We start from the raw sequence: 21,105 nt of genomic DNA on the forward strand, positions 1-21,105 counted from the left end.
ATGAAAGATCTGTCCAAAGGACAGTGCATCATCACCCACAAAAACCTCAGAGACATGATGAGGATCTGACACCCAGTATCTCTTGCACTGCACAAAGGGATCCTGGCCAGACCAAATACAAACACAGCTTGGTGTGTGGATATCAGTACTCTGATATCTCTACACAGTGAGTGAATTGTGTGAGAAAATGAGCGGAAGCAGGTAAAATCAACATCACTTTCCCCTTCCATGAGATCTTGCACTGAATTTCATTACATTAGATCTTTTACAAGTCATCTTCCAAATCAGAGTAAATGGTAAAAAAAAAAAACAAACAAAAATTCATCATTAAACTAGGAATTATTTTCAAGTTTTTAATACATAATTGAATGATTGGTATAAATTAAGTCAGCAAAATTAATTTTTATGCTCTTTCAACTGTACCTTTAATTCACTGTTGTAAAGACCTCAGCAAAGCAGACCTCTATTGCCTTATTTCTAGCAAATAACTGTTGCTTTGCTAGAAGCTAACCAGAATTTCTGTTTTGAAGACCACTGCATTATTTGCTTAAGGACAAGATGTTCCCTCTCCAAAAGACAGCTACAGGCCCAAGGAAAACACTAACTCACAAAAACTAATTAAACCACAGAGAGCCAAGACTCTCTCTCTTTTGGGTACTTATTATACAGGGGTTTTGTTACTGTCAGAAAATTTATTTCAATTCTTACTTTCTACTTAAATACAAAGATTCTTTTCTGCACTTTAGAAACAACCTTCTCCTGTACATTAATTAACACTCTACTGAGAAAGCAAAATCTGGTTTTTGCAGAGCACAGGTAACCAAGGGAGTAAGGAGTTTTCAGCTGGAAGACTATAGATTAAAAGCTACAGACTTAAGACTATAGACTTAGCTAGAGACTAAAAGCTATTTAATGTCACTAAATACTTATTTACATATGGAAGAAAAGTTTCAAGCTACTCACTCTCATACAATGCTAACAAGTAACGCATAAGTACTTTATACTTGTTATAGTAACACATAATCACAATAAGCCACCATAAAAACAAATAGAAATCTTACCTTTTTCTGGTACCAAACTATAGCATCAGTTACTTTGGACGCCATTTATTCCACTGAATTCACAGAGTCATTTTAGGCTGTTAACAGAAAGAGACAGAACTTTACTTCCACTTCCCTGCGAAGGCCAAGCAGGGAATGCAGAAACACTCCCGTTACCTGCAAATCACTGAACAGCTCTATTTACTTTACACATTGCTTCATCTCTATTCCACTAAGAGTTTGGGCTTTCTCCTCTAGGCAAACAAAAAATTACAAATCTGCTGCTACAGGACATCAAAAGCCCCAGTTTTGTCCTTCCCAGTAAAATACAGAGGCTGAACAGAGGTGATCTGTCATCGTCTCACAGGAACCTCACAAGTGCTTTATTACATGCAGTCTTTTCTTTTTTTTCCTGATAAATTAAGCAACCTGTAGTTATTAGCCCAACACAGTACTCTGAAGTCCAGCATTAATTGTAAAAAATGCAAGAAAAATTCATACACACTATTAGATATACTTGGAGAACAAAACAACATCAGTGCTAGAACTTCACTAATCATAACTAGCACCCTTATGAAACCAGTAGACCAAAACTAAGTCAAAAGGAGAAAACCAAGAAAGAATGGTAACAAATAGCAATAGCATTAGTTAATCTTTGCCACTGTAATCAGCAATCAGCATGAAAAAAAGACCAAAACCCAACCTTTCAGCTTATGTAAAATATTTCTATCTTGAAACTAATTTTTACAGTCTTCCTTTGTGTAATCAGTCAGCCAGAGTTCATTAAGAGAGGGAAAAAAAAAAAAAAAAAAGAAAAACATAAAAAGCCTTCAGGTATATATCTGTGCCTCTCTTGTACTGGGAAGCCCAGAACTGGAGCCAGCACCCTTAGAGTGGCCTCACTGATGGCAAGGACATGGTTAAGGATGTCATAAGGAGGGCAGTGACTTAGTCCCCAAACACCAAAATCTACACCAAGCATTTTACAAGATCCATCCCGAGTAAAAATATTACACTTAAGTTGTCAGTATCAACTGATAACAATACACCTTATATTTCTTCATTAAAAGGAAGCAAGAATTATTAACCTGTAGGGCGTTTATATAATAAAAGACAATTTGGGATCTCTTGATTTAAAGACATTTGTTTACAGCTTTAACACAGATAAGAAAGACAAAGAAAAATTCAACATTCAACAAATGGGATAGAAACCAAAACTGTACAATAGATTAAAATGAGTGTCTTTATGAAAGACCTAAGCATTAGAGGAACTCATGACACATTATTCATCACCAAAAAATTCAGGCTTTGGGATGTTTTTTCCTTAAAGCAGGTATTAACCACACGAAGTTCATCATCAAGTGAAAGTGCCACATTGTGCGCCTGGGACAACCCTGGTTGTGTGTAAAGACTGGGGAACAAAAGGCTGGAGAGAAGCTGCAGAACCTGGGGTCCTGGTTCATGGGAACACGAGCCAGCAGCGCCCTTGGCAGCCAGGAGGGCCAACCCTGTCCTGGCGACATCAGGCACAGCATGGCCAGCTGGGCAAGGGAGGGGACTCTTCACTCTGCTCTGCTCTGGGATGGCCTCATCTCAAGTGCTGGGGGCAGTTCTGGGCACCACAACACAAAAGACATTCCCAGACGTCTTGTAAGACAGCACCCAATGGAGGGCCACGGAGATGGGGTTGTCCTGTGCAAGGCCAAAAAGATGCCTTGATGATCCTTATGGCTCCCTTCCAATGCAGTATGATTCTATTTATTTAAAAAATGTCCCTCCAAAAGACTCAGTTCTGCACTGAGATTTGTATGTTCATTCTTCTCTGACTACATCTTTCAAGTAATGCACTGTATAAAATAGGAGTATGTCTAATGGACATATTCCTATTTTATACATTGCATTACTTAAAAGATATAAATAATACTGCCTTTAGTTTGGACATGCACCATATACACTATAGTACAAACCTTCAACAAATGGATTGATATTACATCAGTGCCTGAGGATTTCTAAGAGACATAATGCCACATATGATCATGGTTCCCAAATGAACCTATTTTTAAGATTTCTAACAGTGCAACTCCTGTATCTTCTATATAACTTCAGATAAAACTACAACTCAAAGAAATGTCTCAGAGAGCTTAGACAGTCATTGAAAACTCCAGAAATGTCAGAACACTGACAATTGGTACAACTGAGCAAGCAAACACCTCGATTTTTCCACTGTTGAAAATATCATGTAAGTCACATCAAGTCAGCTAAAGCTGGCAGCCATGACTCTGTCAACATCTGTGATTGTTTCTGATCTATTTGCTTCTGATAACAGAGTCTGTTTTCCTAAGAGCAACTATCAATTATTAAGAATCCATTGGCACAATAAATATAAAAATACTATCACATAAAGGAAGGAGTCCAAGAGAGACTACTATAACCTGACACATCACATGAACTGGTCACCTGTCTTTCTCACCCATACAAAGCTTACAACAGGACTTGCTTTGCTATTGGAAAACCTCTTCAATTAAACTTTACTTTAAAAATCCTTTGCTCCACTGGACTCAAAAGTGACATAAAACCCTTCCCCACATACACATGGCCTCCACACACACCACTCACATCACACAGTCACAGTGACAGCAGTGACAGGTGCCAGTGCAGGAAGGGGGCACACAGATACTGATCACATTTACACCCTCACCTTCCCTGACTTCATGACCTCATCTTGGAGGACCTTTAACTCCTTCTCATTTCTCTTAAATAACACTCCTCTCAAATACAATACACCCAACTTCCTACCAGCCTAATCACAGGATGAGACAAAGGTTGGAACAACTCATTTACCAGCAGTAAAGAACTGCTGAACCTGGACAGAAACCTCTCCCTCAACAGCTACATCAACTTGATGTCTTTCTCCAAGGTCAATTATTTTTCAGGAAACCAAACATTAACTCATGAATCCAAGACTTCAAACTGTGTTGAATATGGCTAAAAATGGCTATCAGCCATTTTAAAGGCAGTAACCTTCGTTTGCAGTAGCCTTTTAATTCACTCTAAAATCCTTTGCCTCAAGAAAAAATTACCTCAGAAAACTACAAACCAAATAGAAAGAAGTAGCTTTATTTGATTTCTATCAACAAACCTGTTATTTAGATTATCCATGGTTTTCATATTTTTAAGAAACTTTCTGCGTTAAATCCTCCATAAATCTATTTTGGTGGCATATAAAGCTTATTAGCATACACATTTGCATAAACAATGCAAAGATTGTGCTTACAAAAGTAAATATGACAAAATCATGGGATTGATGTCTCAAAACAGTTTGGTGTGCTAAGTAAAAATATCTCTACTAGGAAATATCACATGCTTTCTTCAAAAGCTACCCAACCATTTCTGAGACAGCACAATAATGAAAGGTGAAAAAGTTTATTTAATTGTTTCTGATTGTGGGAGCTGGATTTATCTGTGGTTTGGTTTTTAGTTTGTCTTTAGGTTTTGGGGTGCTTAATGAGACATTATGAGTTTAATAGACTCAGTCTGAAGCCAGCTTATCTGGGTGAGGGATGGATGGAAACAACTCAAGGCACTTCAGCAGTAGCTCTGGCTCTGACTCCCTGCCCCACAGCTCATTTAACACTTACACTGGAGACTAAGTATTTTAGCAATTTCAGAACTCTGCATATGCACCACAACTTACCCTGCCATTTGTGTTTCCAGCTGACATTGATCCTGAGGTTAGCCTGCAAAAGCCTGGCTCTAAAGCATACCAGGATCAACTGGATAAAAAGGTGAAAAGAGATAGACAAACACAAGCAGACAGAGCAGTCCTGTTCTTCTGCCTGGTTCTCCCCTCATTTTCTCTGGACCCAGCTTTCTGCTCCATGTCCTCTGTCAAATACCTGCATCTAGGATAGGGACCAGCTTTAGCACTCAGTTGTACAATGTCCTCTGCAGAGTAACTACAGCAAGATTAAGTTAATCTTAACTAGCTGAAGACTTTAGAACAACACAAAAAACACCCCCAACTTCAAAGATTAGATAGAGCATCCAAATATAAAAGCTTGATCACAACCTCTCTGTAACAGTCAGCAGAGCTTTCCTTACATTTCCATCAAACATTAATGTTATGAATAACTAGCAGTATTTTTTAATCAAAGCTTCATTACTTTCTTAAAGCTTAACAGAGAGGACTACCTAGTTTTGGTGATCCCTATTCAAAGGTGGGGTTGCTTAGCTATTTCCCAGTTCAGGGCATAATCATATTACACAATGCACCTTGCAATCAAAGTAGCAGTTTCTCAAAAGCCACAGAAATTTAAATTTAGATGCCTTCAGGTAGCTAAGAGCTCAAGCCCCACAGTACTGCAGTGCTTACTGAGTAAGATAGGATTTAAATAAATTCCAAGTATATTTAGAAATTGTACTCATATCCACAGGGCTTTGGCGACCCTAGTCAGACATAAATGTATGCACTTCTAAATGACAGTCTAAAAGCAATCTGAACTGACAGAAGTTAAGAATAAAATTGTGCTCTTCCATAGTGACAAAGAAAAAAAATAGCTTTTAAGAATATACAAGTCTAAGCAGTGTCAACCAGCAAAAGGACATAATTAAAAATACAACACAAGCAAGGATGCATAGGCAAAGAGTTGCTGCCCTTGCCTGTAAACACTGTGAATCACTCAGTATTTCAAGGAACCTGTTCCCTTTATAGCAATCCCAACCTGAATGGTCAGGATACCATCCAGATGTTGAGTCAAGACCTGAGTGTCCTTCTCAACTCATTATGATCACAGGCTGATGATGCAATGAAGTTGCATGTTCACTATACATCATCAGAATTAAAACTGCAAAATTTAGGTTGCTTTTGTCCCAAACATTTTTTTAAAAAGTCCTTGATTTTTACTACCTTCAGGAAATTAAAGGCAGTTTTTTAAAGGCTGTCATAAGAATACTACATCCTGCTTTCTTCAACTGCTTTCCAAGCTAGAACTGATTTACCATTATGTTAGATCCTCCATATTGCAGTTTCACAATCACAGGTGTCTTTTCACTGAGATTCCCAGCATGTAGGGTAAGAAAAGACAATGAACCAGAACAGTAAAGACTGTGGCCTAAACCACTAATGTAGTTGTAACATTAGTTACAAACTCTCTTAAAGCATTAAACTTGTAATGCACAGATAGAAAAAAATGACTTAAAAAATTAAAGGAAAAACCCTTCACTTTCTAGGTTCAATATCAAAATACAAGTTAAATTAAATTGCTGACATTATTTGATACTTTAAGTTTAAATGAGCCCAATAAACAGCCCAGTCACATTAGGCATCTGCTGTTGACTGAAAAGCTGCTTCTGCCATGACATAACAAACCAAGGGAGGCATCCCTGTAATGCAGATCCAGCACTAAACTTACCAGGAGTTATCCTTCCTCCACTTAAACCCAGGGGAGTTCTGCCACTGCCACAAACAACAGGATGAAAGCCTTAAAGCAATGATCCAAAAAAACCCATTATTTTTCATGTGCATTACACATAAACCATTAAACCTACATCTCCTTCTTGAAAGGGAACATCAAATACTAAGCAATGCACTCACTGTTCTTTTTTAGTACTTTATCTATGCATCACTGTTCTCAAAACAGCATTTCAGAATTGCAAATTGTATACAAGCAAATGAGAAACTTGTCACTCCTAGGTTCACACCTTTCAGTGGAGGTTTTATCATGTTCCTTCCAGCTACCCTTAAGAAAACCTGCAGCAGTCAAAACTGAAGGAAAAAAGTCAAGTTAAATTGAGAAAACCCCAGACACTGCTAACTTAAGGATAACATCCAGCAATCAGCATGAAAAGTACTCTTCCTGCCATGCCTGCTGAGGCCCCCCAAATTGTCTTGCAACCCAAGGTCATAACAGCTTGTAAATAAAAAGGAATTAACATACTTGCTTTCCCCAAGGAAGACCAAAACTCTGCTAAAAGTGGATACCAGCATTCCCAGGATGCTGCTCATGAGAGTTAATTTTCAAACTCTGCCCTTCACTCCATCTCAAAAAAACCCCAAAACCCCACAAAAAAACCCAAAAACCCAAAATGCAATCACCCCCAAACAAGTGATTAAAAAAAAAAATTAACATCCCTAAATGTCTATTTTGGGAGGTTTTTGTTTGTTTGAGAAGGCCTCTCATCAGGCCAACAGCAGCAACACTAAGACATGAATCAGACCCTATGCTGGCTGCTGGGTATCAAACCCTGCTCTTGACCAGAGATGTACCAAACATGTCATATATGGTGACCCAAACATGTCATATATGGTGACAGACACACACATCTGGCAGCAGCAAGTCCATACCTGCCTGTGCCTCCAGTGAGATGTCAGATGCTGAAAGGCTGACACCTTCTCAGGCCCCAGTATTCTGCCCACAAACCACTGCACCTGATCCTATTGCTGCTGCTGCCTATTTCCTTATAAGTTCATGCCCTTTATCACACACCAGCCAAGCAGGAAGATATCACAGACACAGCACAGAGCATGCAGTGAGAACTAGCTTTCAAAATCTGACTGGAAGCAGACTCAACCTAGCCATCCTCACTTCCACAGCAAAGCCACCAATATCTGAAGCAAGGAAGTGCCACACAAAATAACTGTCACCCAAGGAATATTTGTTTTGTTTTGTCAGTGAATTACACAACTGTCTGAAATAGCAACAAAATGTTGACTATCAGGATTTCTGAGATTTATTTCAGGTTATGGTAAAAGAACATTGCATGCAGTTGTTGCAACTGCTGCAGACATTTCTGGAATCACTGCCTTAAGATCTGTGCAACTTTCTTAATTTTGTTACATAACTGGTTCATGGCTCCATTTGAAGTAACTTGACACAGTCTCATAGATACCTTACTCATATAAATAGGGGGGAAAGACTCTGAACTGAGAAGTCCAAGATTCTACACCTCCCATAATTTACTTTTAAGCCTGCTGCAGTATTTATCAATTAGCAAAACGCTTCCAATATTTAAATATATTCTGTTATTCAATAAGCTAGGAGACTCCAAGCCCTTAAAGGGAACCATATTCAAGTTAATTTTGCTTCTTATCTACTATAAGGTTTCAGTTTCAAAATTCTCACCAAATACAGGAATAGCTGTTAGTACACTGGATCTACAAACCATTTCTGAAATGCTGATCTTTAAAAAAAACAAAATACAAACCAGCACATGGTCGATCTCAAGTTCTTTCTATTCCTGTTTTTTGTACTGAATACTACATGCACATACATACATATCCCCATTAAACATTTGCAACCTTATACTGAGAAATTCCTAAAACATTGCATGTATACATCTGCTCTTACAACTGTAACAACTTTATTAAGGAACAGAATTTCTATAAACACCAAGTTTTTAATTTATATATATATATATATGTATGTAGCTGCCCTAACAAATATTTGGAAAAAAAAAACAACCTCCAAACAAATATAGTCACCACCTTGAAATAAAATGCCATGCTCCCTTCTTCTTTCTTGAGATTCCTAATGCAATAATAAATCTTGCTCACTGGAAATAATGACTTGTGTTTAGGAAGACATGTTTATCTGTCACCAGGCACTGCACAGCAGAGTTGTGGCTTTTTGATGACTACAGTCAGGAAGCTGAAAACCACTCCTAAATCACCAAGTTTGCATCATGTTCTACAAATAGTTTTCCAGCAAGTTTTTGAAGCAGCTGAGGCATGAAGTGGCTGAGCTGTCGGAAAAAGCTGCTGCCTCTTGTAACAGCCACTGTTCTGTAGGAACAGAGTTGAAAATGCTGAGCATGAATTTTTAAATCTTTAAAACAACAAAAAAAAAAGTCCCTGGAGTGATCCAAGCACGGAATTGCAGAGTAACAAGCCTTACATGTGTATCTGGCAAGGTCCTCAAAACAATCATTAAAAATGGAACACCATTATACCCAAAAGACTATCTGATAGGGTCTAATCAGCACTTTCTACACAGGAAGATCATGTCTCGGCCTATCAGTATTTCTGGACATGTCAAACTAACTGATAGACAAGAGCAAGTGATAGAACGTATGTGGACTTTCAAAGAACCTTTGGAAAGATGTCAAAGACTTCCAAAGAGTCTGTTATCTATGAAAAGCAAACATTGCCACAGATCAAAACCAGCCAAAACACTGAACAAAATCTGGAATCAACATTCTTCACTGCAATCAGCTAATAGGATAATGAAGATTAACAGCAGCATCCAGTCTGCATAGAGCAGGCTACTGATCACCTGATGCCCAGATCCTTGGACCACAGACCACTGGCCTGCAGGTCTTCCATTCAGTGCCAGTCCAAGGCAAATCCACATTCTCCTTCATGCAGAACCACCCTAATCCTGAAACCAAACAGACTAAACTTTCCTAGTCTGGTGTCTCTATGTTCCACTAGCTTTCACATACCTTAACACACAGCAGTGACACAGGCAGACATTCAGGGCCTCACTCATCCAGCACACATGTGCCTGGCGTTCAAGGATGAGCACATCCAGAAATGGCAAATTCCAGGGAAGTTTTCCAACCATCAGACTTTTACTAGAGAGATGAACACAGACACCATGTCATTGCTTATCAGGCCCTGACAGGTAAAGGTAGAGGAATTCCCCACATTCCAGCTGGCTCCCAGAGCTCTAAAGGGAACTTCAAGCACACACAATCTCTTCCTAAAGACACGTCCATACAACCGATGGCGAAGGTCAGGATGGCCCTGTAAGGCTCCACAAGGGTTTTAACCACTCTAAACCAGTATCACCACAGGACATTGTCATTAGTGACCAGCTGCCAGCCCCAGAGGCCATCACACAGGACACAGCTCCCAGGCTCTGGCTGTCCCTGCTGAGCCCACAAGCTGCTCTCACACCACTCACCTCCGCAGAGCTTCAGGTACAAATGGCACAAATGGTGAGCACCAATGGCACCGGGGCAGCTCTGAGCACAGCCAGCTTGAACACTCTGGATCTCTCCCCATAAACCTCCTCAAGCACCATTAACACAGTAATCTCGACTAATTAGGGCTATTTCCCCTCTCCTCCTCCTATCTGGACCAGCAGACTACCGTTTTTGTGAAGTACTACCTAAATTAAGTTCTGAAATAGAATGAACTGAACCCTGTCCTATTATTCCAAATTTTAAGCTTCTGTTAAAAGGTTCAGCAGTGCTCACTATATTTATCTTCTATACTGCAAAGAAGAAAAGAAGACCTGAAGCAGTAACATTTCTAGATGGCAATCTTAAACTAGCAAAGCTTAAGAATATGCATAAACTTTTACAATGAAAAGGCAAAATAAACAGAATTCAGTATCAACCATGTCAATGTTATCTGTAAGGGAAGGCAGGGGGAGCGAACGATGAACACCACTAAAAGCCTTAAGAAATGATATCTCAAATCCAGAAAGAAACTTCAGCAGTTCAAGGACCTCTGCCATCCAATGTAATACAGTCTGAAGAGCAGGGAGACCTGAATAAAAGGGGGATGACAAAGAAAACACTACAGGTACAGCTCTGTTCATCAGCTGTGCAATCTGATTTGAAATACACCTACTTTATTAGGAGAAGAATATTAAAATATTGGGGGAAGGGCTACGAATTACCAACAACTTGAAGGACTCTCCTATTGAAACAGGCAACCATTAACAGAAAAATAAGGCATTATAATAAATTAAATGAGACTTCAAGAGAAAAACAGAAAATAAACTCAAGAAAACAACAGGTTCCCAGTAATACAGGCAACTTCATTTATTAACTAAGCTGAGAGGACAGCAAAGTGAAATTTTTAACAGAGAAATATTATATTACAACACATAAGTAGACTGTTAGACTCATTGCCACAGGAAGTCACTGAAGCCAAGATTTTACTCTCATTCGAAAAGAAAACAGCTATTTAAACACACAATAACAATAATAATAAGGGAAAAAAAAAATAAACACACAGCTGAGGGAATCTCAAGCTTCATAACCCAGGATGCAAGAAAGCATCCAAAGAGATCACTGGGCTGTGCTGGGCCATCCAAACACTGCCCTGAACCCGACCGCACGACAGCCAGAAGCCAACAGCAAGGAGAGCATGAGCCACACACAGAACAAACTGTCCCTTGGACACATCAACACCAAGAGTGTTCAGCTGCCAAGGCAGCATCTGCCAACTACCTAAACCCCACAAGCATCTGGCGCTGGCCAACTTCCAAAATGCAAGGCTTGCACGATTTCATGTTTGATGTGATATTGCTTTAATTTCTTCTCCCACTCTGCAGTTGTATTTTATTTTTTTAAGAACAGAACCACAAATTATTTGCAAATAGGAGTCCAACGCTTGGACTCATTCCAGAAAGCCATCTAGGCTCTTTGGAGAACATCTACCAAGATCACCTCAAATGAGCAAAGAATTAAATACTGTTCATTACATGTATTCCCAGCAGAAACAAATTTGGAAAAAAAATCCCATTCACATGCATAAATTAAGAAATAGGAGAATAGTTCTAGGAACTCCCTGATATCCTACTCTTCAACTAAAAAAAAACCAAACAAAAAAGCCCACCACAAACACAAGCTGTATTTCTAAATTTCCTGACACCATGATGGCTATCTCTCTATATGTATACGTGTTTGCTCTAACTTTGAAACTGCTCTGAGATGGGGCTGGACCAGACTGATGACCTCCAATGACTCTTTGCTAAATTATTCTCTGATTACAAGTAGAGCATACGCAAACATTACACAGCAATACATTATCACTGTAATCAGTATTAACTCTTTTTTCCCTTTTGGCAATTTATTAAGCTCTTTGGGTTCTTCTTTAAAATTTGAATACAATTTCTTCAAAGAGTTAACCATTTCCTCCTCTGCACCCATAAAAAAGGACCTTTATAAATAACAGAACAGTAAACTCAAGGGAGAAAACATGATATTAAAAGCTTTCATAGTCTGTTACTTTTTACACCACTACATATCTTTGAGTAAGTGGTGATCAATTGTCCTCAAACAGGAAGATGCAGCAGTACTCTGACAGGTACCCCAAGAGTTTTGTTTTGTTTCCTTCATAAACCAAAAAACATTAAGAGAAAAAACAGGCCTACCTTGCTCTGTGGGCAGAAGCAATTAAGTCTGCCTGCTCTTACCATTGTCCCCACCCAAAATATTTTTCCTGCCCCCCACCCATCATAACAACCATCCCAAGTGCTTGGCTGGGCCAGTCAAAGCAGGCCAGTGCTGATGGCTCAGAGATCAGCACATAGACTGCCCAGCAGTTGCTCACTTCTTGGAGAAGGGAGGGACTCACTTATGACTGCCTTTTTTGGGTAGGAATATTAATTTAGGACACTACCTATCAAAAGTTTTATGAAAATTTGTCACAGTGTAGGTAGTTAATGCCTTTCAGTTGCCATTAACTTTGGTTTCATCATCTGAGCAAGAAGTGACTCAAATGGGAGAAGACAGACAAAGGAAGCAATTGTACAAGCTCTGTGCCCTTAATAAGTCTTGCTAAAAATCCACATAAACTGTTTGATGATGAACCCATAAACAACACTGTTTATTATGAAAAGAACTTCCTCACAGACAAAGGAAAACCCAAACCCCAATCTTTGACTGGTATCATTCTCACTCCTGAGAAAAGACAAAAAATTTCAACAGTATTTCTACTCGAAATAAGTAAAGACAGATATATAGAAAAAGCCAAGCAAGGTAGTATATGTAACTTTGGAGAATTAGGAAAGAAATAAGGTCCACTGCTTTCCAGTGACCCCTGCCAGCTGTGACAGGAACAGCATTATTCAACTCCAACAGCGCTCCACCCCTCACTGCCTGGTCAACTGCCTCAAACCAGGCTGACTGGAATTCTTTAAAACACACACACACACACACACACACCCACCCACCTCTGTCCCCCCTCTAAAACACATCAATACTGTTTCCTCTTTCAAAACCTACAGGACTTTGATTTTTCCCAGAATTCACACCAATGCCCAGCAGCTATGGATACAGCCGGGATCAACTTTTTGAGACAAGCTGAGCTAACTCTGCTTTGGGAGAAATCCAGTACTGCCAGAATACTTGAAATTCTCCATGGAGTTCCCAACAATTACTGACAACTTATTTGTATGTCATGTTCCACACAACGCAAGGAGAAAAAATTATAGTGCAAACATTGAATTAAACCAACGAGGTTTCCGAATTCTTTTTCTGGTGACTCAGGCTCATGTTTTGTCCTTTGTAATATTTATATCCAGAATAAAAACATACATTGGCAGTAAAACATAGCAACAGAACCTGTAACTGCACAAACATTCCACTTCAAACATGGATTGAGATCTTAAATACACACGTCCCAAGCACTGCTCTCAACCTTCACCTTCAGAAACGAAAGCTGCTTGAAAATACTGTACAAGGGAGTCCATCAAGGTGATGTGCATACATACATTCATAAACACCTTAGTGGAACAGAAATAAGACTTCTGAGAAAAGGATTATCCTTTCCAGGGAGTCACAAGCAAAGAGGCAAACGAAAGAAGATCACCAAAACTTCAGAGCTATAAAAATAGCCAAATGCATACAGCTATTTATAACCCAGAGATTTATGCACAAAACACTTTTAGCCTCTTAACCTCAGGGAAACAAAGTCTGATGCCAAGCACTAATGTATGTAACAGAAATACAGAAACACATCCTTCTGCTGCTTACTGACCACTCCAAGTGCAGCTGAAGATATTAGGATTCACTTACTAGGATTAACAGGTTATTTCAAGTGATGCACGTCTCCCTGATAAAACAGATACCACCATCTGTTTAACATCATCAACAGGAAAATATAAGCAGGCAAATTACTGATGACACACCATCCCCAATCTCATTCCTACTAGAGAACTTGTGCCTCCAAACTGTAAGGCAAGCTGTATTTTCTGTAGGAACATTTCATCACAAAGAATTTCAGAACATTAATTAAAGTACTTTCAACAAGTCAGGTTTTCCAATTAATTACTTTTTCCATTTAATTATATGACAGATGGATAAGACACTGGCAAATTTGGAACAAAATGCAACACTGGGCAGCATTGTTTTTCAAGTGACCAGCAACATGCAAAAGCAGTAAAAGGCAAAATACCTGGCACAGATCTTAACACTATGGACTCAAAGTTTCACTGAATCTGACAGATATGAGTAACACACCCTCAGAGGCTAGGGTATGAGAAACAGAAGTAAAAGTAACAAACACCTGCACAGTTCTAGTACTGTGGGATAATTTTCCTCAGTTCCTTTGTTTCTCACAGAAAAGACAGCAAATAAAACACCAAGAAAATGAATGTGACAGCATAAACTTTGAGTGTGAGAAGTTCCCTAATATTTTGATTCCTAAACGGAAAAACAAGGATAAGCTGAAGTCAGGTTGCCACTGCTTTAAGATGGAAAAGAGGGGAGAAAAAAAAAAAGGCTAAAGCAAAAGAAAACCTAAACGCATGTAAAACACAAGATACACGAGACGAGGTCAGAGACGAACATGAAGATGCTGAAATTCAGGACCTCTGAAGGGAAGCAAAAAAGACGTTCTATCACCTGACACAGGCACTGAGGCAGCTCCCGGTACGCTCAAGCAGCTCAGCGGGGAGAAGGTTCCTCACAGCAGAGCCCCAAGCACGGCAAGGGCCCCGGACCGTACCTGCACCTCTGCCGCCCGCACCGACGCCTGAGCACACGGCAGCCCGGACACCGACGGCTCCGGGACGGCGCGGCCGCTGCCCGGCCGGACCCGATGCGGGTCCGCGGCGTTGCGGGCAGGGGCCGCTCGGAGCCGCGCTCAGACCCCCGCCCCAGCGGCGCCGGCACAGCGCCGGCTCCCGCCGGAGGGAACCGCGGCGCCGCGGAGGCCGCGGGCCGCCCGCCCTTGCCCCGGCAGGGGCTGCCCCGGGGGAGGTGGGGGGCGGCAGCCTCCTCGGTCCCGCCGCCCGGCCAGGGGAGCCGCGGAAGCCCCGCCGGTGATGCGCGTCCCGCGCCTCCGCCGCGCTGTCCCCTAGCACCGAGAGGACACCGCCGCCTCGCCCCGGCCGGCCCCCCGCGCCCAGGTCGGCCCCTGCCCCAGCCGCGCGGGGAACTCGGTACCCCGGTTTTCCCCCCCGCCGCTGCCCCGGAGGGGCGGAGACGCCCCCGGGCGCCGGAGCCCTGCCCGGGTGCCGGAGCCCCCCCCGCCGCCATCTCACCGTTCGCCGATGCCGCGGGGCAGCGCGCGCCGCACGCAACGGCGGCGGGAGCGCGAGGCGGCGGCGGGAAGGCGCGCGCGAGGCAACAGCTGGCGGGGGAAGCGCGAGGGGGGGCAGCGGCGCGCGCGTCCAGGCGCCAGCGGCGGCAGCAACAGCGCGCCACCCGCGCGCGCCGCCGGCCGGGGGCGGGGCCAGCGCGGGCCGGCAGCCAGCTGCGTTCCCCCCGCCTTATGGGGCGGGGCCGAAGCGTGATTGGCGGCTACGCAGCCCAACGAGGGCACGAGAAAGGCGGGGCTGCCCTTGACGGACAGGCCGCGGGACGGAGGCGGGGCCACTATGACAGACAGCCCTTTTCACCAATCGACGATGGGGGCGGGGCTCCAGGCTGACCCGCCGCCGGCCGGGATGGGCGGCCCGGGCTCGAGGGGCGTCACCGACGGCTGGGATGGGAAGGCGGGATTAACTTGAGCGACGTCGCTTGAGCCCAATGACAATGAGGAGCGGCAGGACGCGCGTCCCCGCTGGCCAATAGCAGGCCCGGGGCGGGTGAGGGAGGCCGGCGGTTCCCAGAGGCGGAGCGGGCGGGGAGGGCCCCGCGCCCCCTCAGCTGAGCGCGGGCCCCGCGGACCGGGGGATGCGCCGGGACCTGCGGTAGGTGACGGGCAGCGAGGGGGCTCCCGCTTCCGGGACCTCCGGCATGGCCGGGGAAGCGGGGCCTGGCGGGACAAGGCCGTGAGGCCGAGGGAGGGGCATATACAAAGCTGTGTTTAAATGGGGTTTTAAGCCGGGCCTACCGCAGTATTTCTTTCGAAGTATTAAATTATCCATACGATCGGAATAGGCTCTAAAGCGGTATTTAATCGAACTGGGGTTCTGTTTAATGGTTTTATTATGGTTTTACCATAACACGAATTTCAGGACTTTTTTAGGCGATGCTCAACGTTTAAATCTAAATGTGTAGGTTCATGTTATTACTACTGAGCTGACTGTCATGTGTAAGTTGCCCTCCTCTTTTTTTATTTTTTTCTCCTAAACGGTACAGTATTAGCTATCCTAATATCCTCGTTATGCAGATCATCCCACCAAGGTCAGTGATGCTCCTTGGATAGTTTCTCCTCACTGAAAATATTCACTCTCTAATTATCTCGGTCCTTTAATAGGAGTCAAGAGCTTTTTTATTTTCCCACTGTGACATCCCATCAGTGCTCTCACTGAAGAGCCAGTTCAGACCCGTATCACAGCTGCATCCTTTTCCCAGTGTCACCCAGCTTGTTGGGATAGCTGGGCTCTTGCAAAGAATCTGCCCATCATCTTTCTTTCATTCTGAGATAATCAAATGCTCCATCAAAACCTTCATTGTCATGTCAGTTCTATATCCAGCTCTCAGCCTTCAAAATCTAGTAGCATTCTTTACTTGGACTCTTAGATCTCAAAAGTACACTTGGATTTTCTTGAGTTTTCATCTCAAAATGCCTCTAAAACTGGCTGGATCCTTGCAGTCCTGCCCAATCTGGCAGGAGTGTCTGTTAGGTCAGAGAAAGGCAGTGTAACTTCCCATGCTGAATTTTCTGCCTGTTTTTTCCAGTTGTTGCAAAGTGGTTCTTAGCAAACTCAAAGTATTTTGAAGTGAACAACCTTCAAATCGAGTAGCCCCATGTAATACATCTTCAGTAGCTTTGTGTTCCCTCCAGAGACAGGTGATAGCACCTTCTTTGAATATCTGATAACCTGATACTTCTAAGAGTGTTGAGTTTCTTTTTTCCTTTCAGACCCAAGTTTCCAGTCTGTTTCTGTTTGGTTTCTGCTTTCTCCAGTGTAGAGAAAGTGAAGAAGAGAGTGCCCTTTTTGTAGTGTTTGTAGCATTGATTTCCAGAACTGGTTTTGAAAAACATTCTCATGAAAAGAATGCTGAAACTTCATTTCAGACCATGACTCCTCACTGTAGCCACAGACTTGCACTTGAGAATATTGGAAGTGTTTTCAAAATACTGTAAATGCTTTAGGCCAGACATAGTAATTGTTCTGTAATCCCCTGCCAGCTGGTTTAGGTTTGTTTCTGTAACAAGAGCACAACAATGCTATCTAAACCTTCTCCAGTTTTTTTGTCCCCTTAACTCTTGAGTGCTGCTTCTGAGTTTCCCCTCTTCCCCAACAAAGAGAATGCTGAGGGGTCTTGGTTCCACCCTGTCAGGAACTGCCTTTAACCAGACCCTTAGGTGATCTGAGCAGAACTGAAACTGTGAAAAGCAAAACTACAAAATTCTACTTTAAACTTTCTTTATTTTTTCTAGTTCGGTTCAGGGAACTGGCCTGACTTGGACACAAGGTTCAGCCCCAAAACAAAGAGGGGATGCACTGACTGCAACTCCAATTAAGATTATTTTAGGCAAAACTGGATCTTCCTACAAGAAATCTTACTGCTATCCACTAAATCAAATCCATTCAAACTTCAAACCCAGACTGAACAAAATAATAGATCTGTCTGTGGAACTGTGTATCAGAAGTTGCAGATTTAAACTGTAGGATGATTCCAGTGATGTACAAAATTCTTATCCCCTCACTGTAAAATAGTAGGTCATCTCATAACCAGTTGAGACACCACCTTTATTTCCCTCCTTCCAGCAGCAAATCTTATTCTGTGCTCAGGCACAGAATTTGTTCAAGTTTCTAATCTGGCAAAAAACTATTCCAGTTTAAAAAAAAAAAAAAGAAAAAAGGGTGGCAGTAGATTTGTAGATTTGTGCTTGTTGGGTGAGTTCAGCAGCCACAGTCAGGTGATGTTGTGTGCCTTGGTAATAACACACAGGAAGCAGCAGCAGCTTCTAGGCACGGGCACTGGGGACACAGGGGAAGCAACTCTTATCCTTCCCTCAGCATCTGGTGCTGAGGATTCAGTGCTTCAGAATACAACATCACACTTCCAGTAATTTAAATATTCTTCTAGTCTGGAACAAATAAAAGCTCATTTTCTTATTTCAGGTGAAAGACTATTTGTGTTCTAAAGGGAGTTAGTAAAAAACTTAACTCAAATTTTTTAAATAATTAAATACCTATTTCAGCACCATTTCACTGGTAAAAATTATTCATTTTTGTAGCATGAAATCTAGACGAAGATCACAGTCCTTCACACATCTGCTTTTTACACTTGTAGTGAAAGGCTTTTGGCAGATGCGGTGGTAAAAACTATCCAGTTAGGAAGATAAAAACTTCGCTTTCATGACTGCAGCAGCAGATGCATTTGTCTTGCCTTTCTTTTGTCATGACTACAGAGAAATTAAAATATCCTACCCAGCCAATAAACCTGTCAGCCAGTGTCTGAAATACTTGAGATACCTGCCAAAAAGCAAACCTTATCTGTAGCTTTTAGTAATTTCAAGACTGCTGGCTGACAGAAAGCTGGGCAATGCTCTCTGGCTCAGATTGAGCCCAGATCACTTCAGCTGCAGCTCTGCAAACTGCAGGATCCCTCCGAGGGTTTTTGGGCTCCTTTGTGCTGGTTCACATTTTACTGTGGTTATTTTGTTACAGAGACAGGACTGTTATGTTTTGTTTTCTGAGTGCCTCAGTCCTGGTGGAAAATGGATCTAAACATATTCTTAGCATTCAAAAATCCCTAAATGAGTCTGACAGCTTGTTTGGGATTAAAGTACAGTTTGTTTCACAGAACAAATTTAGATGAAGGCAGTTACTCAGCTGACTTAAGGCACTCCAAGGGAATGGTGGACTGGAACACTGCTCAGCTGAGCATGCTAATTATGAAAGTGCTAGGAAGCAGTATGTGGGTGAGGCTAGGAGTGGGAAAGCAAGAGCAAGGAATTGGTCTCCTTTATGGAATATGCCTCATGGTGGTGTAGTGCCATCTTTTGATGCCCTCCCTCCCCTTTTTGTTTTGTTAGGTTGTTGCTGACAGCGAAGGCCTTCCTCTCAAAGCTGTTTAAATGAGAATGTCCCTGGCGCAAAGAGTGCTGCTGACATGGCTTTTTACCTTACTCTTCCTGATCATGCTGGTGCTGAAGTTGGATGAGAAAGCACCGTGGAACTGGTTCCTCATTTTTATTCCAGTGTGGATATTTGACACGATTCTTCTAGTTATGCTAATTGTAAAAATGGCTGGACGCTGCAAGTCTGGCTTTGACCCCCGCAATGGCTCCCAGAACATGAAGAAGAAAGTCTGGTACCTCATTGCCATGCTGCTGAAATTGGCCTTCTGCCTGGCCCTGTGTGCCAAGCTGCAGCGATTCACCACCATGAAACTGGCCTATGTGTTCATCCCGCTCTGGGCCTTGCTGCTTGGGGGCATGGTGGAACTTGGATACAATATCTTCTATGTACGAAGAGACTAGGCTATGCCAGGTGGTTTCTGGTGCCAAGGCTGGCATCAAATTACTAGATTATTACCATTTTGCCACAAATTTGATCTTCAAACTAGAAAGCCAAATGAGTCAAGCTGGAGACTTAAGCTAAAGCAGACTGAAGACTGAAAGTAGACATGTTTCGTTTTTTTATTTTAAAACTCACATATGCTCTTGTAAATAAAAGTATTTGTTCAACATAAGCTGTTCTAATATGATTACTGATATTTGTTACATGGAATAAGATATGGATTCTTCATGTGCAGGTAGAAGACCTTGTCAAAGAATCCACAAATGTTCTACCCAGAGTATTCAGCACACTGAATAATTCTGGGAAAGAGGACTAACATTTTCTGCTACTTATGCTGTAAGTCAAGAAATAACCAGTTAACAATAATTTCCATAAGGAGCTAAATTTGCTTTAAAAATCAGTAACAATTGACAGCAGCCAAATAAGAGCAAGAAAAGTAATACACCTTTTTTTTTCTTTTCTTTTTTTTTTTTTTTTTTTTTTTTGGACAGTGAGATTCCATTACCAGTGTAAAAATAAGCAGTTTTCTAAGCTGCTCTAACAGCCCATAACCAGTATGTTAACCTTAGGGAACACAGTTGGTAGCTGAGCTGTGCCAGCAGTCCTGAGATCCAGAGATGAGGGAGACAATGGTATTATGGTATTTCTTTTCCAAGTGAGAGATCACCAATGCTGCAAGAGACTGAAAATACAGGGTGAGTATACAGTACTACATTTGTACCTGCCCTAAGTGGTACTTGAACAAGACAGTTTTTAATAGATGAGGATATGAAATTTTTGGGGGTGAAGCCTTGGCTTCAGGGAGCACTGGCAAACTGAGATGTGAGGAAATGACCTTTTTCAGGTAACAAGTGAATAGGACTTGAGGGAAGAACTGGAACTACAAGTGTATTTTATGGACTTCAGGAGATACAGTAACACCAAATTCAAATGTAGCAGTTATCTGGGACATTATTAACAAGCATACTGAAAGTACTGATCCATTCCTAGAGACAAAAGAATGTCAAGTGAATGAAAAACAGTCTAGGGTAACAGGACATACCTAGAAAAGTGTCTCACTAATAAAATTTTAAGTATGTACATTCAGCTGTACTTGTTTGTGGAAAAAAAAGTCTTCCTGAAGTGTTTGGATTTACACTTGTGGTTTCATCATACAGATGTGGGTAAAAACACAGAGGAGCCATAGTGTGGGAGACTGCTGAAAGAGCTTTAAGAAAACAACATGTTCCATTCTAAGGCAATGAATATCAATTCAGAATATCAGGTAACAAATGATCTCTAAAATTAAGTCATAATTATTTCGGAATGGTTGACTGTCCTACCTTGCTAAAGGAGAAGCCAGGAAAAGACAGATACAAAAGTAGCTGTTGTTAAAAAAAAGTAAAAATATTTATAAATGCTTTATTTTTATAACAAATCATTGGCTTTTACTAAGCACACCTATGTACCCAGCCTCAAGA

At 41.8% G+C, this 21,105-nt stretch overlaps 2 protein-coding genes across 5 annotated transcripts in view; one reads left to right on the forward strand and one right to left on the reverse strand.

Moving 5' to 3' along the window:
* The window catches only part of PHTF2 (putative homeodomain transcription factor 2), a 63,038-nt gene extending 47,674 nt beyond the window's left edge, over nucleotides 1-15,364 (reverse strand). For 2 of the 4 annotated variants that reach the window (XM_030238069.2, XM_030238067.2), the window contains exons 1-2: nucleotides 15,263-15,364; nucleotides 1,062-1,138 (exon numbers count right to left, since the gene is read on the reverse strand). In XM_030238069.2, coding sequence (XP_030093929.1) covers nucleotides 1,062-1,106 — 45 coding nt within the window. In that variant the 5' untranslated portion in view covers nucleotides 1,107-1,138; nucleotides 15,263-15,364. Of the gene's footprint in view, nucleotides 1-1,061; nucleotides 1,139-9,479; nucleotides 9,983-14,621; nucleotides 14,686-15,262 lie in introns of those variants that run through there. The other 2 variants (XM_050987766.1, XM_009086856.4) reach the window with 2 other exon arrangements.
* A 409-nt stretch (nucleotides 15,365-15,773) lies between these two features.
* TMEM60 (transmembrane protein 60) lies at nucleotides 15,774-19,817 on the forward strand. Its single transcript, XM_009086855.4, has 2 exons — nucleotides 15,774-15,913; nucleotides 19,159-19,817. The coding sequence occupies exon 2, from the start codon at nucleotides 19,201-19,203 to the stop codon at nucleotides 19,603-19,605; it is 405 nt and encodes a 134-aa protein (XP_009085103.1). The 5' UTR covers nucleotides 15,774-15,913; nucleotides 19,159-19,200; the 3' UTR covers nucleotides 19,606-19,817.
* The last annotated feature ends 1,288 nt before the right edge of the window (nucleotides 19,818-21,105 follow it).

Source organism: Serinus canaria, chromosome 1A (genome assembly GCF_022539315.1).
Source record: "Serinus canaria isolate serCan28SL12 chromosome 1A, serCan2020, whole genome shotgun sequence".
NCBI lineage: Eukaryota > Metazoa > Chordata > Aves > Passeriformes > Fringillidae > Serinus > Serinus canaria.